Source organism: Brienomyrus brachyistius, chromosome 18 (assembly GCF_023856365.1).
Source record: "Brienomyrus brachyistius isolate T26 chromosome 18, BBRACH_0.4, whole genome shotgun sequence".
In the NCBI taxonomy this organism is placed as follows: domain Eukaryota; kingdom Metazoa; phylum Chordata; class Actinopteri; order Osteoglossiformes; family Mormyridae; genus Brienomyrus; species Brienomyrus brachyistius.
Genome location: NC_064550.1, coordinates 2120691 through 2139151, shown reverse-complemented (window position 1 = coordinate 2139151; position 18461 = coordinate 2120691). Strand labels below are relative to the sequence as shown.

General features: G+C 37.0%; 1 protein-coding gene across 1 annotated transcript; it reads right to left on the bottom strand.

The window, feature by feature from the left end:
• Positions 1-652: 652 nt before the first annotated feature.
• Positions 653-16616, bottom strand: mtmr8 (myotubularin related protein 8). Its single transcript, XM_048983541.1, has 14 exons — positions 16470-16616; positions 14426-14548; positions 14030-14192; positions 13712-13869; positions 12403-12531; positions 12100-12234; positions 11877-12009; positions 11582-11691; positions 10756-10881; positions 10470-10519; positions 9778-9978; positions 9409-9537; positions 7777-7903; positions 653-7679 (listed from the first exon to the last, which is right to left on the bottom strand). Exons 1-14 carry the CDS (start codon positions 16491-16493, stop codon positions 7506-7508), a joined length of 1782 nt encoding a protein of 593 aa, XP_048839498.1. The 5' UTR covers positions 16494-16616; the 3' UTR covers positions 653-7505.
• Positions 16617-18461: the final 1845 nt, after the last annotated feature.

Genomic DNA, 18461 nt, shown 5'->3' with positions numbered 1-18461 from the left:
CAAAGGAGACTAAGGGGGGACATGATCCAGTTATATAAGATTCTAACAGGTCTGGATGCTGTTCAGCTAAATGGCTATTTCAATATTAATTTAAATACTAAACCTCATGGCCATAAGTGGAAATTAGCGGGAGAACATTTTAAAATGAATTTGAAGAAGCACTTCTTTACACAGCGTGTAGTTAGAGTATGGAATAGTCTTCCTGCTAGTGTAGCGCAAGCTAAAACCCTGGGTTCCTTTAAATCAGAGCTAGATAAGATTTTAACAACTCTGAGCTGTTAGTTAAGTTCTCCCCAAACGAGCCTAATGGCCTCTTCTCGTTTGTAAATTTCTTCTGTTCTTATTGACACCCCTGATTGGGAATGCACAAAAATACTATAAAAATACAATAAAATCTGGCAAAGCCTACTGGCTGAGGCAACCAGATTGTCGGCCAAAATTGCTTGATATTTGATGGAATCCATTAAGCCACTGATCTTAACTAGTGCCCCTGAACCTCTTGAATTAAAACAGCCCCAAAACTAGACTGATTCACTACTGAATTTCACCGTGACAATGAAATACAGGTACCTTTCATTGTGCATGTTACCGTTTCAACAACAAACACAGTAATTCTGGAGCCCCTAAAGACATGTGCAAGTGAGAGAGCAAGGTCGGTCAGTCCTTTATTAGACAAATTCAACTTATACAGAAAGACTTCCAAAACAGAAACTGTAAACTTTTACTTCATAACTATGTTGCAACTCCTTCAGTATTGTGACAATTGTGTTTGAACAAGCAAATTCTGAAAAGCAGCATGTTAATGTCACATTGTATTATAACTTAATATTACATGAAATTACAGGCTACAACACTTTAAAATAATTACACAGTATTATCATGAATCCAGAATGTATGGGATGCTACGTGCAGCCTCAAAGCTGTTTATTAGTTTTCAAGCTCAGTTTGTATTGTAGGGACTGGCACCAAAATTTCTCGAGCTTGAAAAAGTAGGTCAAAAACAAAGTAGGTAGGGAGCAACAAGAATAACCACAGTAGCACAGCAGCAAACACGGGGCAACAACAGCTACAAGCACACAAAGGCCAGCTGAGTCTGGGCAGGGTAGGTACTTAAGTACACTAAACAAGGGCTTCAACAAGAGACAGTTGTGAGCAGTAACAAATACTAGGAACACAAACAAAGGTTAGGGCAAGCGACAGATAAAGTATCAAAACAGCAAAGTAGACTATAATACAAGGATAACTGAACATTATTAAAAACAGAGAACCCACAACACATATACATAGATGAAGAAAATAAAGAAACAAATGACCAAAATCACTAACATAGTTGAGGCTGGCCTCTGAATGAATTCATTATTCAATATTTCTGCTAATAATGGTACAGCAGATGTAGCCAGGGTGGCTATCTGCTTAGAATGCGTGCTTATGGAAGTCGATTGGTTGCTTGCCATCAGAAATGGTATATTCACAGAGAACTAGTGACCACACACTGAATAACATTTTGGGGACTCTGCATTCATTTCTATGGGAAAAATCCCAACATGACTCCTACCCTGCCCTAACCTTACCCATAAGTAACCAAAATAATTAGAGTCTTTTGCCATTTTTAGTTTTTTGATTACATTCGCAAATCTTTGTGAAAAATGGTCCCCACAACATCAGAATAAAAGGTTTTTATCACATTGTGGGGGACAAATAGAAACATGTTGACATGCATTTAATGAAATTCATAGTAAAATCTCTTCAAGGCACATTTTAATGCAGTAAACTTTAAATATGGTTTTAGATAAACACCATAATGGAGTGAGATGAATTTGTCACTATTGTCACTGGTGTAACAATCGAGGGAATGTTATTTTTTTTCCTCACCTGGTTTTCAGTGACCCAGTGTTTTTCCTCTTGAACTTGATAAGCAAAGAGGTGTGTTTTATGTAAAACAATCCTATTGCCCCTAAACTGTATTATTTTACTCCCAAGAAACACTGGAACATCCTCTCTAATAACGTATGTGATGATACCGCTGTTGATCTGATAGGTAACTGCGTCAACTGATACATGTGACATAAGCATGTTCTATAAACATGTTTTTGTGGAATTTTGTGGGATTTTGTTGTATTTAAATGTACTAGTTATGATCATGTTACAGGATGTCATCATGGAAACTGTTCAAGATGCTTAACAGATGGTAAACTGAATATCATTGTTATGAGTCACACTGAAAATCGTCCTGATGTTGCTATTGTTATTAAGAGCACAGAGATATTGGCAGCCTACAAGAATGTTACTTGCTAAAGTATGCAATCTGAGATACCCATCTGAGCTTATTCTTTTGAAGTGTTCCAAAAGATTTTTCTTGAGCTGGATGGGATGAAGGTGATCCCGAAGTTGCTGGCTTTGTGGAACAAACTCCATGTTAATTTCAGGATGTTTTTATCACCTATCAAAAATGTATGATTTAATTGCTGATAATCTTATAGAACGATAAAGTTTTTTTCTTTGCTTTGGAGAGGGGGTGATGTCTTAAGGTGATAATTGCCGTTCATTGTATGTGAAGCATTTCAGGACCAAGGGAAGGTGAACGCTGATAAATCACCCCCAAAAAGGTGAAATGTATGAGTATGTTTTCCACTGATGTATTTGATTTGAAAGATAGTTCTTCTGGTAGTCAGTTGAAATTAATCTGCGTTTTTTTCTTGGTATTTTAATGGCTGTCTAACTCATTGGGGTGTCCCCCAAGGCTCAGTTCTTGGTCCCTATCTCTTCTCTTTTTATATCACCTCTCATAGACAGGTTATGAATGGGAGACCATTCTCCTACTATTAGTATGCCAAGGACATCCAGTTATTTCTGACCTTTTCTCCTGATGACACCAGTCACTGTTTAGATCTCTACAAGCCTTGCTGACATCACAGCCAGAATGAGGGATATTTACCGCCAGTTAACTCTCTCCAAGACTGAGCTTCTTGTCTTCCCTGCCAGCCCTACCATCCACCATGACATCACTGTATAGCTTAGATCATTGGATGTCTACCTGGAAGCTAGGGGTAATGATAGCTATCCTTTCCTGAGCACTCAGTAGTAATTTACCCTGTGTAACATCAGGTCTTATTTGTCCGAGTATACAGCTCAGCTTCCAGTCTAGGCTCTTGTTATCTTGCAGCTAGACTAAAGTACTCCCCTGTTACCACGGTTTCAGTAACAGTTTACCACGGTCTGAAAAAAATTGGGGGTGATGCCGATGCCAGGTTCTGCTATATCATGTCCAAGTTGGAGGGAAGGAAGATCTGTTTCACTGATGCTTATGCTTTTTAAACCTTGATCCTCCTGGACCTGTCTAATCGTATTCTTAAACTCCATGAATACGCTATGCTATCCCCGAGACTTCTGTTCTAGACAAAGCTGGCAATCATTATAATGAATGTGCTCCGTAGGATTAACTTCTTTCTCCTCCACTCAAATACTGGCCTCCTGTTAAGTCTATAATTTCTGAACTTCTGTGGAATTACGAGATACCTTCTGTTAAACATTCTGCTCTGATCTGTGACCATTCGGACGGTGGTGTCACCTACCCTGTTTTTGAGATGTACCATGACGCTTTCACCAAATTTGGAGCGAGGTCAATGCTCCCCAACACCCCCTTGCTTGGCTTCTTCCCATTTCTCACCATTAAACTAAAGTCCCTCTCCACTACTGTCGGTCCTGTGGAGGAGGGTTGAAGTGCTGCGGGGCCCTTTCCTGATATAGCACCCCCACACTCCATTACTCCACAACTCTCCCCTCAATATTGGAGGCTGCAAAATCTCCATGTCACCATGGTTGCAATCTGTTATTTCCACTCTGACCAGAAACGTTCCAATCTCTTCAGACCAGGTACAATCTCCTTTCTACCTCCTGTTGTTTCTACCTCTAGCTGAGGTCCATGCTTTGGGCATGTAGTGCGCCTCTCTCCTCTCCTGCTTCATCCACCATGCTTATTTGCCTCAACCTTTTCATCTCTGTCCCCTTCAAATTCCTGGCACCTTTCTTCATATGTTCAGTTCTTTCTTTTCCCATTCCCTTGTCCACTGCAGTCCTTCTTCTTCTGTACTCCTCTTTCCCTTCCTCACTTCCAGGAGAGGCTCCAGATGTCTGCTTCCTTGGCAGCTAAGCTGCTATTAGCCTCCCACTGGAAGTCCCCTGAACAAATAATTCCCTGTGTTTGGAAGTTCACCTTCTTCAATTTCACTCTAGTAAAATTGTCTGCAGCCCTGATTGATAAGCCTTCCTGCTAAATCATTCAGAGATGGCTTCAATACATGCAACTAGTCAGGAGCTGGCTAGGGGGTCATTGTGAGACCATTTGCCTTGTTCGCTCTCTCTCTCCCTCTTCCTCCTTGTTCTGTAGCTTCTCCTGGTCACACTTGTCCCTGAGCATTTATTGCTAACTCATGCACTAATGCCTAGTTGAGATCTTTACTTGATTGTTTGTAATATGCTGTTTACAGATGCGCAATCTTATGCAGCAAGGGCCATTGGGTATGCAGGTTTTCACTGCAACTCCCAAATTAGATTAATCATTAGAGGATTGATTGGTGGAAGAGTCCTCACACCTGGGTTTGAACAACTGACCTAAAAGTTATCCCAAAAATCTGCACACACACCGGCCCTTTGTGGATAAGATAGCACAGGGGTGAGCAAAGTAGTAAAATGTAAAAAAAAAATATGTCTCTGAGCTGAGAGGTACTTTGTGAAAATATGCTTGGTTAGTATATAGAGCTGTCACATCAGCCATCAGTCACCTGATTGTATAGCTAACAGCTGTACTATTGACGGCAAGGAGTTTCCCCTCAAACAAGTAATTTTCAAAAGAGAATAATAACAGGTCTGAGCAACAAAGCAAATAAATGAAGAAAACAATGGAAGGAAAAATGTGAAATACCTTTCTAAAAGGTCTTAGATAACCTATTACATAAGAACCCTTTTACTATTCCATTAATTAGGTCCTGCTATACTGCAAAAAATGCAAGTATTATGGCAGACAGACAGATAGAACCACCTCTCATAAGTCTCTCTTAGTTGACACTCGATATGGTTTGGTTTACCTCAGATATGACACTTCCAGGTCTAACTACACAAATGGATTTGTAAGCAACATGCAATATAAGGGAAAAATCTCATGAAAAAGATGTTACATATCAAGAACATTTATTTTTGCAAAAGATGGGCTTCTTACAAAAACAACTAACACATACAAAAAAGTAAAAGAACTGTACAGAATAATGTTTTAAAGGAAAGAAAGATTCTAAAATAATTCTGTATACCTAACTTGAGTTATTTTTCCCCATTTCAGTATAACCTGTAAACAGGTTTAAAAATGTCACTGAAAAATAAAAAATATAGCGACACAAAAATAACCACTTCAAAACCAGTTTTTTTCCCAATACAAAAAAAATGAAATTACATATTTCATTAAAGGAAGATTAAAATCTGTCTAAAAAAACCTGTTAAATGCAGATCACATTTCTCATAAAGTTACTGGAATGTAGACAGTTACTTTATCAGGCTCCTAAATTATGTACAATACTGTTGTATTTTAACATATCACAACACAATTTTTCACTGTGGAAGACAAAATTTCCTTAGAGCAGTAGTTCTCAAACTGCTGATGACCTGGATCAGGTGTGTTCAGTCATTCAGAAGCTGAAAGACAGCTGAGACTTGTGTGTGGGGCAGGGATAGCAGGAAAACAAGCAGGGCAGTGGAGCCCGAGGACCGACTTTGAGAACCACTGCCTTAGAGGGTCGTGTTCATTTTAAGCCAATTTTCATTTTCTTAACATATCACTCTTGACAAGTTAAATGTGGTTGTGATATGTTTGTATTATACCTTTTGTTAAACATGGTTCGTATCATCTGAAAGATACCTGAAAAAATACTGGCTAAATACATTAAAATATAAGAAACACAGCATCTGTATTTCAATGCAGACAATACTTTGCATCCTGGAGCAAGAAATTGTTTCTACACTGTCAAGTCACTACTGAAGAAATACCTGCTGTAGTATTTCTCCTTCTCACCATCACTCAGGTGCTGTGAATGATGCCAGTAAGTTCTTACATTGCCATGCATATGATGACACCAGCTGATTTTTCTGCAACAAGGCACTACATTTCAGCTTGTATCTACATTACATTCAAAATGGGATTTCAATACTTTTCATCACAACACAAATGTGAGCATCACAGAATTCTCGGTGGCATTTAGGTCAAATAAGCAATACTAATGGTTGAAGCGCCCCTAGCCTAGCAATCTAGGTTAATATCTAGCAAACCGGTACATATAACATCACAAACTATTGCAATAAAAATCAGGAATTGATTCACTGAAATTAACGAAAATGTTTAACAGGTATATTGGAAACTGAAAACTGACAAAAAAAATAAAAAATGGCCAGTGTGTCTGATAATACTAGACATAGATCGTATGTAGATTCAGTCAGGTGTACAGTCTTGAAAAGTACTACTTTAACTGTGCAAATAAAGAACAAAATGCCTTGTATAAATTGAGAAACACTTATACACAAAATTTGAATAACATACATTTCCAGTGTCATTCACATGTTAACCAGGAATATTACATTTTTTTACCATTGTTAGACAAAAAACGTTGTAATCTAGATGTACAAAGTATTCTGAACATACAGTGGAGTAAACACTAGCAACGTCCCACTGCTTGACACATACAGTATATTGAAACTTACATAAAACTGATGTCAGTATTCCTTATCTGTGCCGAAAATACACAATATGCCTGTATTGTGCAACCACAATTAAGACACCAAGATGCAATTTTGGATGTTAAAAAAAATACGCTTATTACACATACAGAGCATGGGGAAAATTGCAATTTTACATAAATTTGGCCACTGTCCTGTTTACTAAAGAAACTATGAAATTATGTATTAACATGTATGCATAGATTTGAATTTAAAACAAATTTAAAATTTTAAAATTAAACCTAAGCTAAAATGTTTGCAAAATATAAAATTATATAACAGAAAATCTATGAAAGGCTGGGATAAAGATGGAAGATATGATAATATTAACAGAATTTATAAGACATATTGAGAAATATTCCTTTAGAATAACCTGATTAACGAAAACAATAAAATAAAAATTTTAAAGTCCAGTTTTGATAAATCCAGTTGAATTCTAGTCCCTCACTTGGCTGAATTCCCTTAACATATAATCATTTTTATGTCTTAATCCCCTTAGTTTAATTTACAAAGAAATACCCATTTTGGTTAACTTTTGTAGCACCATCTGTGAAATGCCTTCACTCCATTTTGTTGTTGAAGTTCTTAGCCCATAAATTATTACTCGTCGTGCTTCTAGGACAAGTTTCTCAATAAAAAGGACAGAGATATATGAGCCAATGATCCTATGAGCATAACTTTTGTGAGAACTGTAGACACCTTTGGTTTTGCAACTGCCCTGGTAACCCATTTGTCGAATATCAGCATACTTAAGTGGCAAGACTTGCTTTTGAGTTCTTTTCAGTGCCATTGGAATGGGAAAAAATATCCACGGCTTCATTACCAGTAAAGGAAAGGGGTGCGGCTGGCACAGTGGAGGCTTGGCCACCAGACACAATGCCTGAACAACCTTGTTCTGGCAGCCCGTCGACTGCTGCCAACCTCTTTGAATTGTACAGGAGAAAATTTCATCGAATTTATCAACTTGCTTACGACTTGTTATATATAAATCTATACAGTCGCCGACAAATTCATGCTTACCTTTTGAAGACTCTCAACCTTCTCTTCATCCTCTTCCTTTTGTCTGGTGAGTGTCAGTAGATAATCTAAAACTGACTGCTTTGGATGCATGCCCTTATCAAACCGATTATACATGCCACACCAAAGCCTGAAGAAAGAGATTTTTAAATCAGTTCATACTGAGAGTAGACATAAACTTGGCTTGTTTCTTGAGGTAATGTCATATCAAGTACAAGGTGGGTGACTACTCTATCAAAGCAGCTCTATAACAGTTGACCACTAGCATACAATGTTTTGATAATCAATACCTCATTGAGCTAATTAATTAATTATCAATCAATCGATTGAGCTGGTGGTGAAATTTAGCCAATTTTAGTCAACCGTTTTCATGCATAGGTTCTAATATTAAATTGTGAGCAAAGATACACTTACTGTCTAGATAAATAGCTTTAAACATTTTTTTTTTTTTACTTTTGCACAGTACTGTGTACACCTATGTATACACGCACACACACACACACACGCACACACACACACACACACACACACACACACACACACACACACACACACAGGCAGGAACAACTGCACACAAGGCCCTAGGGCGAAACACTGATTGGGCCCCCCACCCCCCCCATTCAACATTTCTGTATGTTGCGGCGCTGAAACGAGTTTCAAAGTGCAGGATCGCAAAAAACTTAGAGAGAATTTGACTGCCCCTTCAGTGGCTAAATTGCGTTTTCTAAGCCTTTTCAGACAGGAGGAGATTTGTTTGGCTATGTCTAGAAATTTTTCATAGACATTAACCTACTTTAACGCATTTATTTATACAACCACATATTTCCCACATTTTTACATCAGTGATGCAGTGAAGATGTGGGACCGGCGCCTAGTTGAGCTGGCTTGCTACCTTAAGTGGCTGGGTAAGGTTAGACTATATACATATTTACAAAGACTACAATAAGACATCTCGAAATATGTAGTCTAAGAAAACGCAGTTTAAAGAAGGCAGCCTACCTGGCGAAATTGCAAACAATTTTAGAAGCCCACGGCATATAATAGGGCTATATACTGTACAAGCAGTTTTTAAGAATGTAGCCTACATGGCGAAACTGAATTACTTTCTGGACCAACAAACGCAACCAGGCATGAACATTATGCACCTTCCTAATCTTGATGTATGTCGTCAGACGGATGAGGACGTTAGGCAGCCTTTAGATCCTACCCATCATGCACTGCAGTCTTTTGCAAATTCCTCAAATGGAAAACCATTAAATACAAAAGGAACAGCTTAGTTTGACTTCAAAACATTACTATGTATTATATTTTAAGTTTGTTGTAGGGATTTTTTTTCTAAAAATTTAAAATTACACCATACACCCACCATAATAAGAATATACACAAAAAATGACAGATATATAAAATCGCAAGTCATAATTTAAAGTACTACAAAGTATTATGCTCTAGCTGTCAAGAGCTTCAGAGAAATTATATTAGTATAACTTTATGTGTATTTAGTATATGGGAGGGCCCAGGCCCTGGGGCAGTGGCCCCGCCCACAGCTCCGCCCACCCCACCTATAGCTCCGCCCCTGCACACACACAAAACACACACCCATAAAACACGGACAAACATTCATTAATTATTCCTTACTTGAAATTGAATGGTAATGTGTTTGGCTTCAGCACATCACTATGAAAGGACTCTTTATATAGTGGATTTGTGAACTGCTGTCTTTTCTCCAGCAGAAATGGCCAAATGTTGTAAGTTTTTTCCTGGAGCCTGTAAAATAAAGAGAAAACTCAGATACATCTGCACACACGAAAAGCCAGAAGGGCTTTTATACTTTTTTAACACATTCTACTTATTTTACTAAGTTAGGCAATAAATAAGTATCAGGCTGATTAAGTTAATGAACTGACATGAATCAATCGCTGTCTGCAATAAAAGTATTCACTTTGTCAATAGGGGGTGAGACAGACAAAAACTCAGAAATGAAGAGATCAGAAAAGGAATACTTACTTCATTTCGAATCTCTCCTTTTCACAGTTGCCAATGAAGTTACCAAACTGGCAGGCATACACATGGTCATGGATTTCAGTGAGATATCTCTCATTAAATTCAAAAGCACAGGGGTACTGCTCCGTCAAATGCCAGATGCATTCAATAAACTGAGTGAAAACAGGTGACACTTCCTTAGGTTCTCCTTCTAAATGGCCACACCTAAAAAAAATATTTGTTACACATAGTAAAAAGTTGCAACAATCTAAATAATTATGACAAAAAAAATACTAAGACTATTCATCCCCATTTAATTCACAAAATACATGGAGCCCACAACGTCCCGAAAAAGGGCTTGAATTACAAAAATGATTGGTGTACATCACTGTGTATTGGACAAGAAGAATCAGTGATTAAAAACCGCTTGGCTACATTTTATAGATAGAAAACTGAAAATCGAATTTGAGCCTAACTTTAACGTCACATTTATGACTGCTCCATGTTCACAGAAGTGCGCTCAGTACCCTGATTATGTTGTGCAAACAAGATAGTATCTTAATGTCTTGACTCTACACAAACAATAGATACAAAGCTTGACTAAAATAGTTAAATTCAACAAAGTTACTTTCTAATGGATTACAGCCCTACCCTAACAGTAAACACTAGGTAAACATGGGACTATAATCTGGATGAAAGATACTGAATGTGAATACCTTTGAGTGAATTTGTGTCCCATGGATATCCATTCTTTTTCTATCAAAACCTTTAAATGAGGGGGGGGGGGGGGAAATTGGTTAAAAGAAAAAACTATGTAAAGCAACAGAACTGACGTTAAATAATTAAACATAAAAAGTAGCGTTTTAACAAAGAGCTGTATAGTGACTCTGGAGATAATCTAATTTAAAACTGTTACAGCCCATGTGAATGGATCCACTTCTAAACAACAGACATGGCAGGTCCAACAGCAAAGCAAAAGATTAGCGACTAGTGCATCCATACCATCAAACCCTTCATTGTTCTGTAATAGGAGTCCAGGAGGACGGCAGCCAGAGAGCAGACCTGAGCCGTACGATCCCAGCCGTCTGAGCAGTGCACCAGCACACTGGCATTTTCTTCTGTCACAGCCTGCAAGAGGAACCGTCATAAGTAAAAAAAAAAGATCAGATCATTATGCCATATTCTGATCATGCATTATTTCCAAGAACATCTTCCATCCGACCGTTTTCTGTCTCCGCTTGTCTTATAGAGCCTATGTTGGAAACTACACACGCAAGGCAAAGAATAACCCAGGATGGGGCCCACCGTACTGCAGGGCGCATACACCATTCCGAGAACATCATTCCAACTCCAAATCATATCAGTCTAAATATTCGCTGGATAGAATCTTTGCCAGGTGATATAATTGTTGGATTGAGAAAGGACATGTGTTCTACTCAAGTGTGCATTATGAGGCACGTTTTTAAGGTGAAATAGACCAAAAAGAGAGAGATCTAATGGACACTAAAGAGAGAAAAACTGTGAAATACCATTCATAAAGATGCAAAACTTTAGTTTTTAGGTGTGACCCCAGCATGATTAAACACTTTGTCTATGACAATTATTCGGATTTTATACAGAGAAAAAATTTGGGATTCACTGACAAAATTGTATTTCTTAAAAAATAAAAAATAATAATACAATAATTTAATAATTATGCACACACTGCTTACATTTAACCACTTGAATTCAACAAATTTTCAAATGACGCAAGTGAAAATAAAATGAAAATAAATTAGCACCAGGGGTAACATTACATTTCAGAAATGTGATTTGAAGACAGCATTACCTTCACTAAGAATATTCCAGCATCCATTATTGCTTTAATATGACGCAACCAACCAGAATTCTCCAGTCCAGTTAAGTAGTCACTCATCGTGGGTGATTTCACCGCACACACTGTTGACAAAATTAATATGAACTGACATTTCTGTACTAGGTAGAACATTTACAGCAGATTGTGGTTTTAGCTGTATCTTTATATTCTTAACATAGATTAGTGAACACACATTAGTAATGGGGCAGAGTAATCAAAGGTTATGGTAAATGTAATTGGCTGGGTAAAAAAATAAATAAATAGCAACCTTCCACAAGCTTCTGCAGACTGCTTCTCATCACATGGATATTCTCAATACCCACAAACTGAAAGCGGATGTTGGAGTAATGGTCCTCATTCTCATAGCCTTTCCCAGCAGCTCTATTGGCCATAGCATTCAACTAGTGAAGAAAAGGAATTGCAGAAGTTGTAAGAGAAAAAGGTAATCTGGAATCCAGTCATTAATCCTTTTTTAATGCAGAAATTAGTACCTTGGGTCGGGTATCCACCACATACATGTAGGAACTCTTGGGATTTGCCTTGCTAATGGCCTGCAGCATCTGTTCATCTTCTACACAGCGAGCACTGAACCCAGACAGAGGCTGGCTGCAGCGGCAAATAGCAGCCTAGTGGAATGGACAAAATAATGGTTATCATCAGAGTCAAATGCAGCCCCCCTGCCACCCCTTAAAAAGGAAACACAACCTCTTTAAATGCAAGATTCTGGAATATAGACCAGCAACTAATTTGGGAAAAAAAAAAACTCTCTATGGGTGTTTCGCAATTAAACTTACACTGTTCTCCTTGTGGAAGTAAGACAGGACTGGAAATCGTCCCCTGCTCCTGAATTTGGAGCTACCCACTATCGTGGGGTTGCTTGCTGCTTTTGGGACAGCCAGCTCAGCGGGATACGTACTGCAGATCTATGCATCACAACAGGCAGTAGATGGAAAAATCACGAGGGCATTAATGAGTGTAACAGTACATGCATTCATCTTTGTAGTTTGGTACATCATGTTCAGTTCGGTACGTACAGCACGACAAATTAATTCATTTATTGATACAGGCAGAACCTAAATTCATAAGACGATTTTCAACATGGATAACATTATGCTAATTGTGGCTGAGCTGGTTACGATCAATTCTGGTTGCAGTCAGTTATAATGGCCAGTTTGAGAACTTTTTTTTCTTTCCATAAATTACACTAGCACCACACCAGAGTAGTTGATGAGACCACGGCTGTCTGTCGGCTGATATACAGGACTTGGATATGTTGGTGGAAACACATCAATGATATTTGACACAACACCATCTTAGTGTGTGCACCACCAGAGCAAGGCTGAAAACAGCCACCAAGGCATCTAAGGCACTTATGCCAGGAAATTCAGACTGTGCTAAAAAAAAAAATATATAATTACTGCTTTTGGAGTCCTTATCGCTGCAGATATGCAACCATATTCAGTAGCACAGTACATGGGATATAGACAACATTTAGTAGGATTATAATTGCTATGGTGTTACATTTTTGATTTTTTTTACATTGTAGATACTTATTTTTACAATGCGCAAATAAGCGGTACTTTTTTTTTTTTTTATTCAGACACATTGCTTTTGGTTTATAACTGCTCCTAATTGTGTGCAGTTTCATTTCAGAACAAATGATGTTTTCTCTGTGGTACCTGCACCGAACCGTGATCCCAAAATCGAACCATGAACTTTCTGTACAGTTACATTCCCCGCAAATAATGCATTGAAATTATTCATGTACCACAAGACAAATGACAGCAAGTTCATCTCTATATATAATATTTATACATTTATTACCAATTTAAAATTTCTATTAACCCATACTCATACGTACCCAATACATACCAACTCCCTGCATTATGTCTACCATTAGCTGCATGCCAATAGAGCAGAATAGTTATCAAAAAATAAAAAGGGAGGCATAAATGTCTTCTTATTTTGGATTGTTTTTTAAGGATTATGTTAATTATCTCCTTTTATGTTTGTTTTATCATTTGTTGTGTACAGTGCCCTTGAGTGTCTTGAAAGGCGCTTTTAAATAAAATGTATTATTATTATTATTATAAATGTACTTACTCCATAGTTCTTGTTAAGATCAGTCAATTCCCACAAATCATTAGGCAAGCCCATCCTTTCAAACTCCCTCTTCAGATTTACAGCACCCCAGCCAATTCTTCTGTCATTTTCATCTTGTTTTGGGTTGTACAGGAAAGCATATAATTCTTCATATTTTGCTGCCAGATGAAAAACACAAACGACTGTCACACAAATAAACATAGAGTAATCTCCGGAATGCTGAGAAATAGATCTTGACGCATCGTACTCCCTTGCATTAGAATTATAAAGCCATGAACACAAAGCAAATGAACAGCGCTGCGATCATGACCACTGTACCTGGCTGTGACAGTTTGAGTAAAGACTGGAAAACATCTTGACAGTCTCTCTCCCGAGGAAAAACAAAGTGAGACACACGGAAGTTTTTACAGTGGATGAGAAGGGGGCACCCTGCTGGTGTAAGGGGCAGCTTCTCAACTGTAGCTATGTGATGGTGTAGAATCTGTCCAGCAAGAAACAATGACAATTTAAAACCATAATTCAATTTACTTATCCACTAAAAAGATGATGGTTTGACATGTAAAACTAAAAACTTTAAAGATGACAATAAGTTACAATATCTTTTATTGCTTGCCTATTATGATCATAAACGATACATGAGAGCTTATTTCTCCATAAACAGAGGTCTCACAGTGTGTACATGCAATTTAAATATATATATATATATATATATACCCAGGTTTCCTTGCGTGACTCTGACGTTGTTTCCACGTAGATCAAGTGAGTTGTTGTCAAATAAAGAGTGCCGACTGCAGGCTTCTTGGGTGTGTATCTGTCCAGTAATTTAACTTGTTCTACCTGTTTGGTTTAAGTATAAAAAATATTCTTTAGAATGTAATTGATTTATTTAGATTTTTAATAACTGTCATCAAAAGAAAATGGAAGAAACCATGACCTAAAAAAAAAAAACATAGCAGTCTGGTAGCACATGCCCATTAACAATTAATTGCAGAGCTGCACAGAATTTGTAATATTGCATAGATTGAAAATTCTGCAGCTACACAGAAAATATGTATAAAAGAAACCATGTTTTAGCTTTTGGAAGTCCTATTTTTTCTTATTTATGAGAGAGACAGAAAAACGAACAAGGAAATAAGTGCTTCTGTCCAAATAACAACAAATGATGATTTTTTTTTAGGATGGCAATATGAAATGTCACTGTGAGCTGGGAAAAGTTACATCAGTGTAGGTCGTTCCATTTTAATTCAACAAATTCATACATCCTTTTGAATCTCATTTTTTTTCCATTTGAAAGAAGGTAAAGAATACATTCTTCTGAATTAAGTGAAAGAATGTATACCCCCCCCACACACACATACATCCCTTTTAAGGTTCAAAAATAACACTTTTTGTACAATTTGTATAATTTTGGGGCGTGTCTCTTACGAAAGCGACCAAGTAACAGGTCAATGTTTTGTATACAAGTAGTATGCATACATATGTATTTCATTACAAAACATTGACTTGTCACTCCAAGCTGTTCATTGTTTTTTTCAGTTAAAGTAACAGAATGAGTTACAACAGCAATATCATTGCCTGCTGCTGACTGTATGGTAATGCTGGCTAAACATACAATGGGTGAAGAAGCGTACAATTAAGAAGTATCCCATTTGCAGTACAGTGTACCTAAACGAACATGTTACAATCATATTTCTATACAACAAACTTCAGTTCATGTATACTCTTAGGAGCAAAGTGGTATGCTTTGCAATACCAACAGTAGGCAGCCAAAATAAAACACTTATCTAAAACCAAATCATGTATGTATATTGCAACTACATTACAATACCAAGCTACATTTAAATGCATACTTTTGCCTTGCTGGAGACAAGATGAAGATACTACTAAGATCACAAAAGCAATACATTTGTAAAAATGTATGGGAAAGCGATTAAGTGACTAGACCACCATATAAGTACTTGTATTATACAATACCATAGAATAAAACACAAACCACACATTTCATGGGGTACTCATGAAATATACAGCGTCTATTGAGCTGCAACTATATTCAGCATTTACAGTGCCTACATATTCGTCATTAGGCAAACGGAAATGAAACTTTCATAAAGGCTATATAAATTTCTTCTGTGCAATATTTCAGTCTGTACTGTACAATGGTACTAAAACTGTACGAGGCTGTTGAAACACGGCTACGCATATTCCTATCATCACGACTCAGCGGTCCTGAAGCACGGAAGGCTTATTTTACGCCGTTCTAAGTTTGTGTTTAGCCATTAGTACGTTATACATAAAAAAAACAATATGTCTAGCCTAAAAACGGTAAATGATTGAAAACTATTTTAAATATCCTAAAAAGTACAATATAATACCTATTTAACCCAAACTAACGGATTTCTTCAACGCTAATTTTGCAATATATATTCTTTCAAATAATCATAGCGGGAATATATTTCTATGCTACTTATTTCTAAGAATTTTTAAGCCTTTAAGAAGATAATCACTGCGAATATTTCTGTACACGATTAATATGCGTATGTCAGCGTTTATATTTTAAGTACATTAAAACTGCAATGTGAAAAAATACATATAACAAGCCTTATACTTAAAACAGGTAATGACAAGTGCGAATCACAGCACATAACTTAAAGGACCTGCTGCTAGCCTCAACAGAATCCAATTCCTAATTAGAAAGACTGAGCCAATATAGTTTAATTATCCATATAAACAAAATAGTTTAATATACTCTAGATATTACCTTTGGCGTAGTGATATGTTCCATGGTAAAACGACGGTACAACAACCGTACACTGTTTTCAGCATATAGTTATGAATCTATTACTTTAGGAGATGAAATTTATGAGCATTCCCGGAACTCTCATTTCGCCATGTTGAGTGTGTCCGGTCCAAATCAGCTGATCTTACAAATAACGCGAGAGTGTGACGTAACAGGCAAGCGTCCATAGCTACAAGGTACATTAGCATAACAAAGGAACATTGGTATTTATTTACAGGGCTAGGATCAGTTCACTCCGCCTAATCCTAGACAAAAGCAAAAAAAATCATGGAGAAAATCTGATCCTAGATCAGTATCTTGTGTTAATTTGACTGTACTCTACGTTCACTTAAAAGTTCGTTCTTCGTTGCTAGTGTGAGTATGATAGTGACTAAGGGCGTAGACCTGCACCTTGGTATATTTCTTGCTAAAATTATTACTCCGAGTTACTATAAAACACAAAATGAATAAGAACAATATAAATGGCTTTCCTCGTTTATATACTTGTGAAATTAAGATTTATGTAATGCTTCATGTTCATGTAAGTAAGGCTAGCCTGGCACATCTGGCTGAATGAGAGTAATGGCTAAATGGCCACTTTTAGCCCAATGCTGGCTGGGTTTAGTTAGAGTACTTTTTATCTTCCAAAAAGTCTTCATGATTTTGAATACTAGACAAAAGCATAGTCTGATAGTGAGTTTGAATATCTAATTAAATGTAAACTCAAAGTGTTTTCCATCCATCCATCCATTTTCCAAACCGCTTATCTTACTAGGTCGAGGGGGGTCCGGAGCCTATTCCGGAAGCAAAGGGCACGAGGCAGGGAACAACCCAGGATGGGGGGCCAGCCCATCGCAGGGCACACTCACACACCATTCTCAATGTGTTTTTGTCATTTTAATTCATTCTTGACGGTACCATATTTTTATTTGTTTATTCGTTTTATGTAGTTTAAAAAAATTATGTTAAAACAGTGCTGATATTTGTTTCACAAAATCACTTTAGTTTTTTTTGCTTGGAAAAAGTAAATTTGTCTAGTTTTTTCCTTATACATTTATACATGAAATATATTAAGGGAAATAAGGAATGATTTGCCTTAACTGGGTTAAACTGTCATGGCTAAGATTATATTTTAAGCTAATACAATAATTCCTTTGGGGCAACTACTGCTGCATGTCCAGTCAAACTAAGTAATTTCTTTAGCTAACTGATTACTCTAAGTTAGGATCTATAGTTTTGTGTCTTTTAAACTGAGTTTGGTTAAATGCAAGAATTTTTGTTACCAAATACTTTAGTCAACAGCTGTTGTGGTTCCTGGGCTGTGTATGATGGACATTGTATTCAGTTACAAAACTTCAATGCTTTGTGAAAGTTGCAGGGTGGGGGAGGGTAGAAGTCTTGTTACATTCTCATTTTATTCTATGAAGAAGTTGGGTATAATGATATGTTCTTCACTTATCTGTTTCAGTGTAACCGCAGACTGCTCAGTTCATCCACCAAAGAAAATGGGAGTGGGAACTGAAGACATGGGTTACACAGTTCTATTGTGTAATCTATAGATGCTGCAATTTAAATGTCAGAAATGTAAAAGGTTAATATAAAAAGGTAATTTTAGCAAAAACAATCAAACTCTGTATAAATGTATTCTATATAAGCAGGGCTGTCAAAATCATAATACATTACATAACAATCATTACTTTGATTGCACAAGCACCAAGCCCAGGTTTCACAACCAAAATGACAAAATTCAGTTAGAATCTCATGGGGAAGCTGATGGAGAGGAAAGGTCAGGAAACATCATTACATAGCAAATTTCATTTAGAAATTGAGAATAACAACATCGTAACTTGCAATATTTATTACATTTTATTGAAGGGTAATATTATAAAATGAGGATCTTTCCAGTTATTAAATGCGCTTTCAGTTGTTGTCAGGCTAATGTTTTTAGAGCCAAATGCATTGTAGGTTTTTATA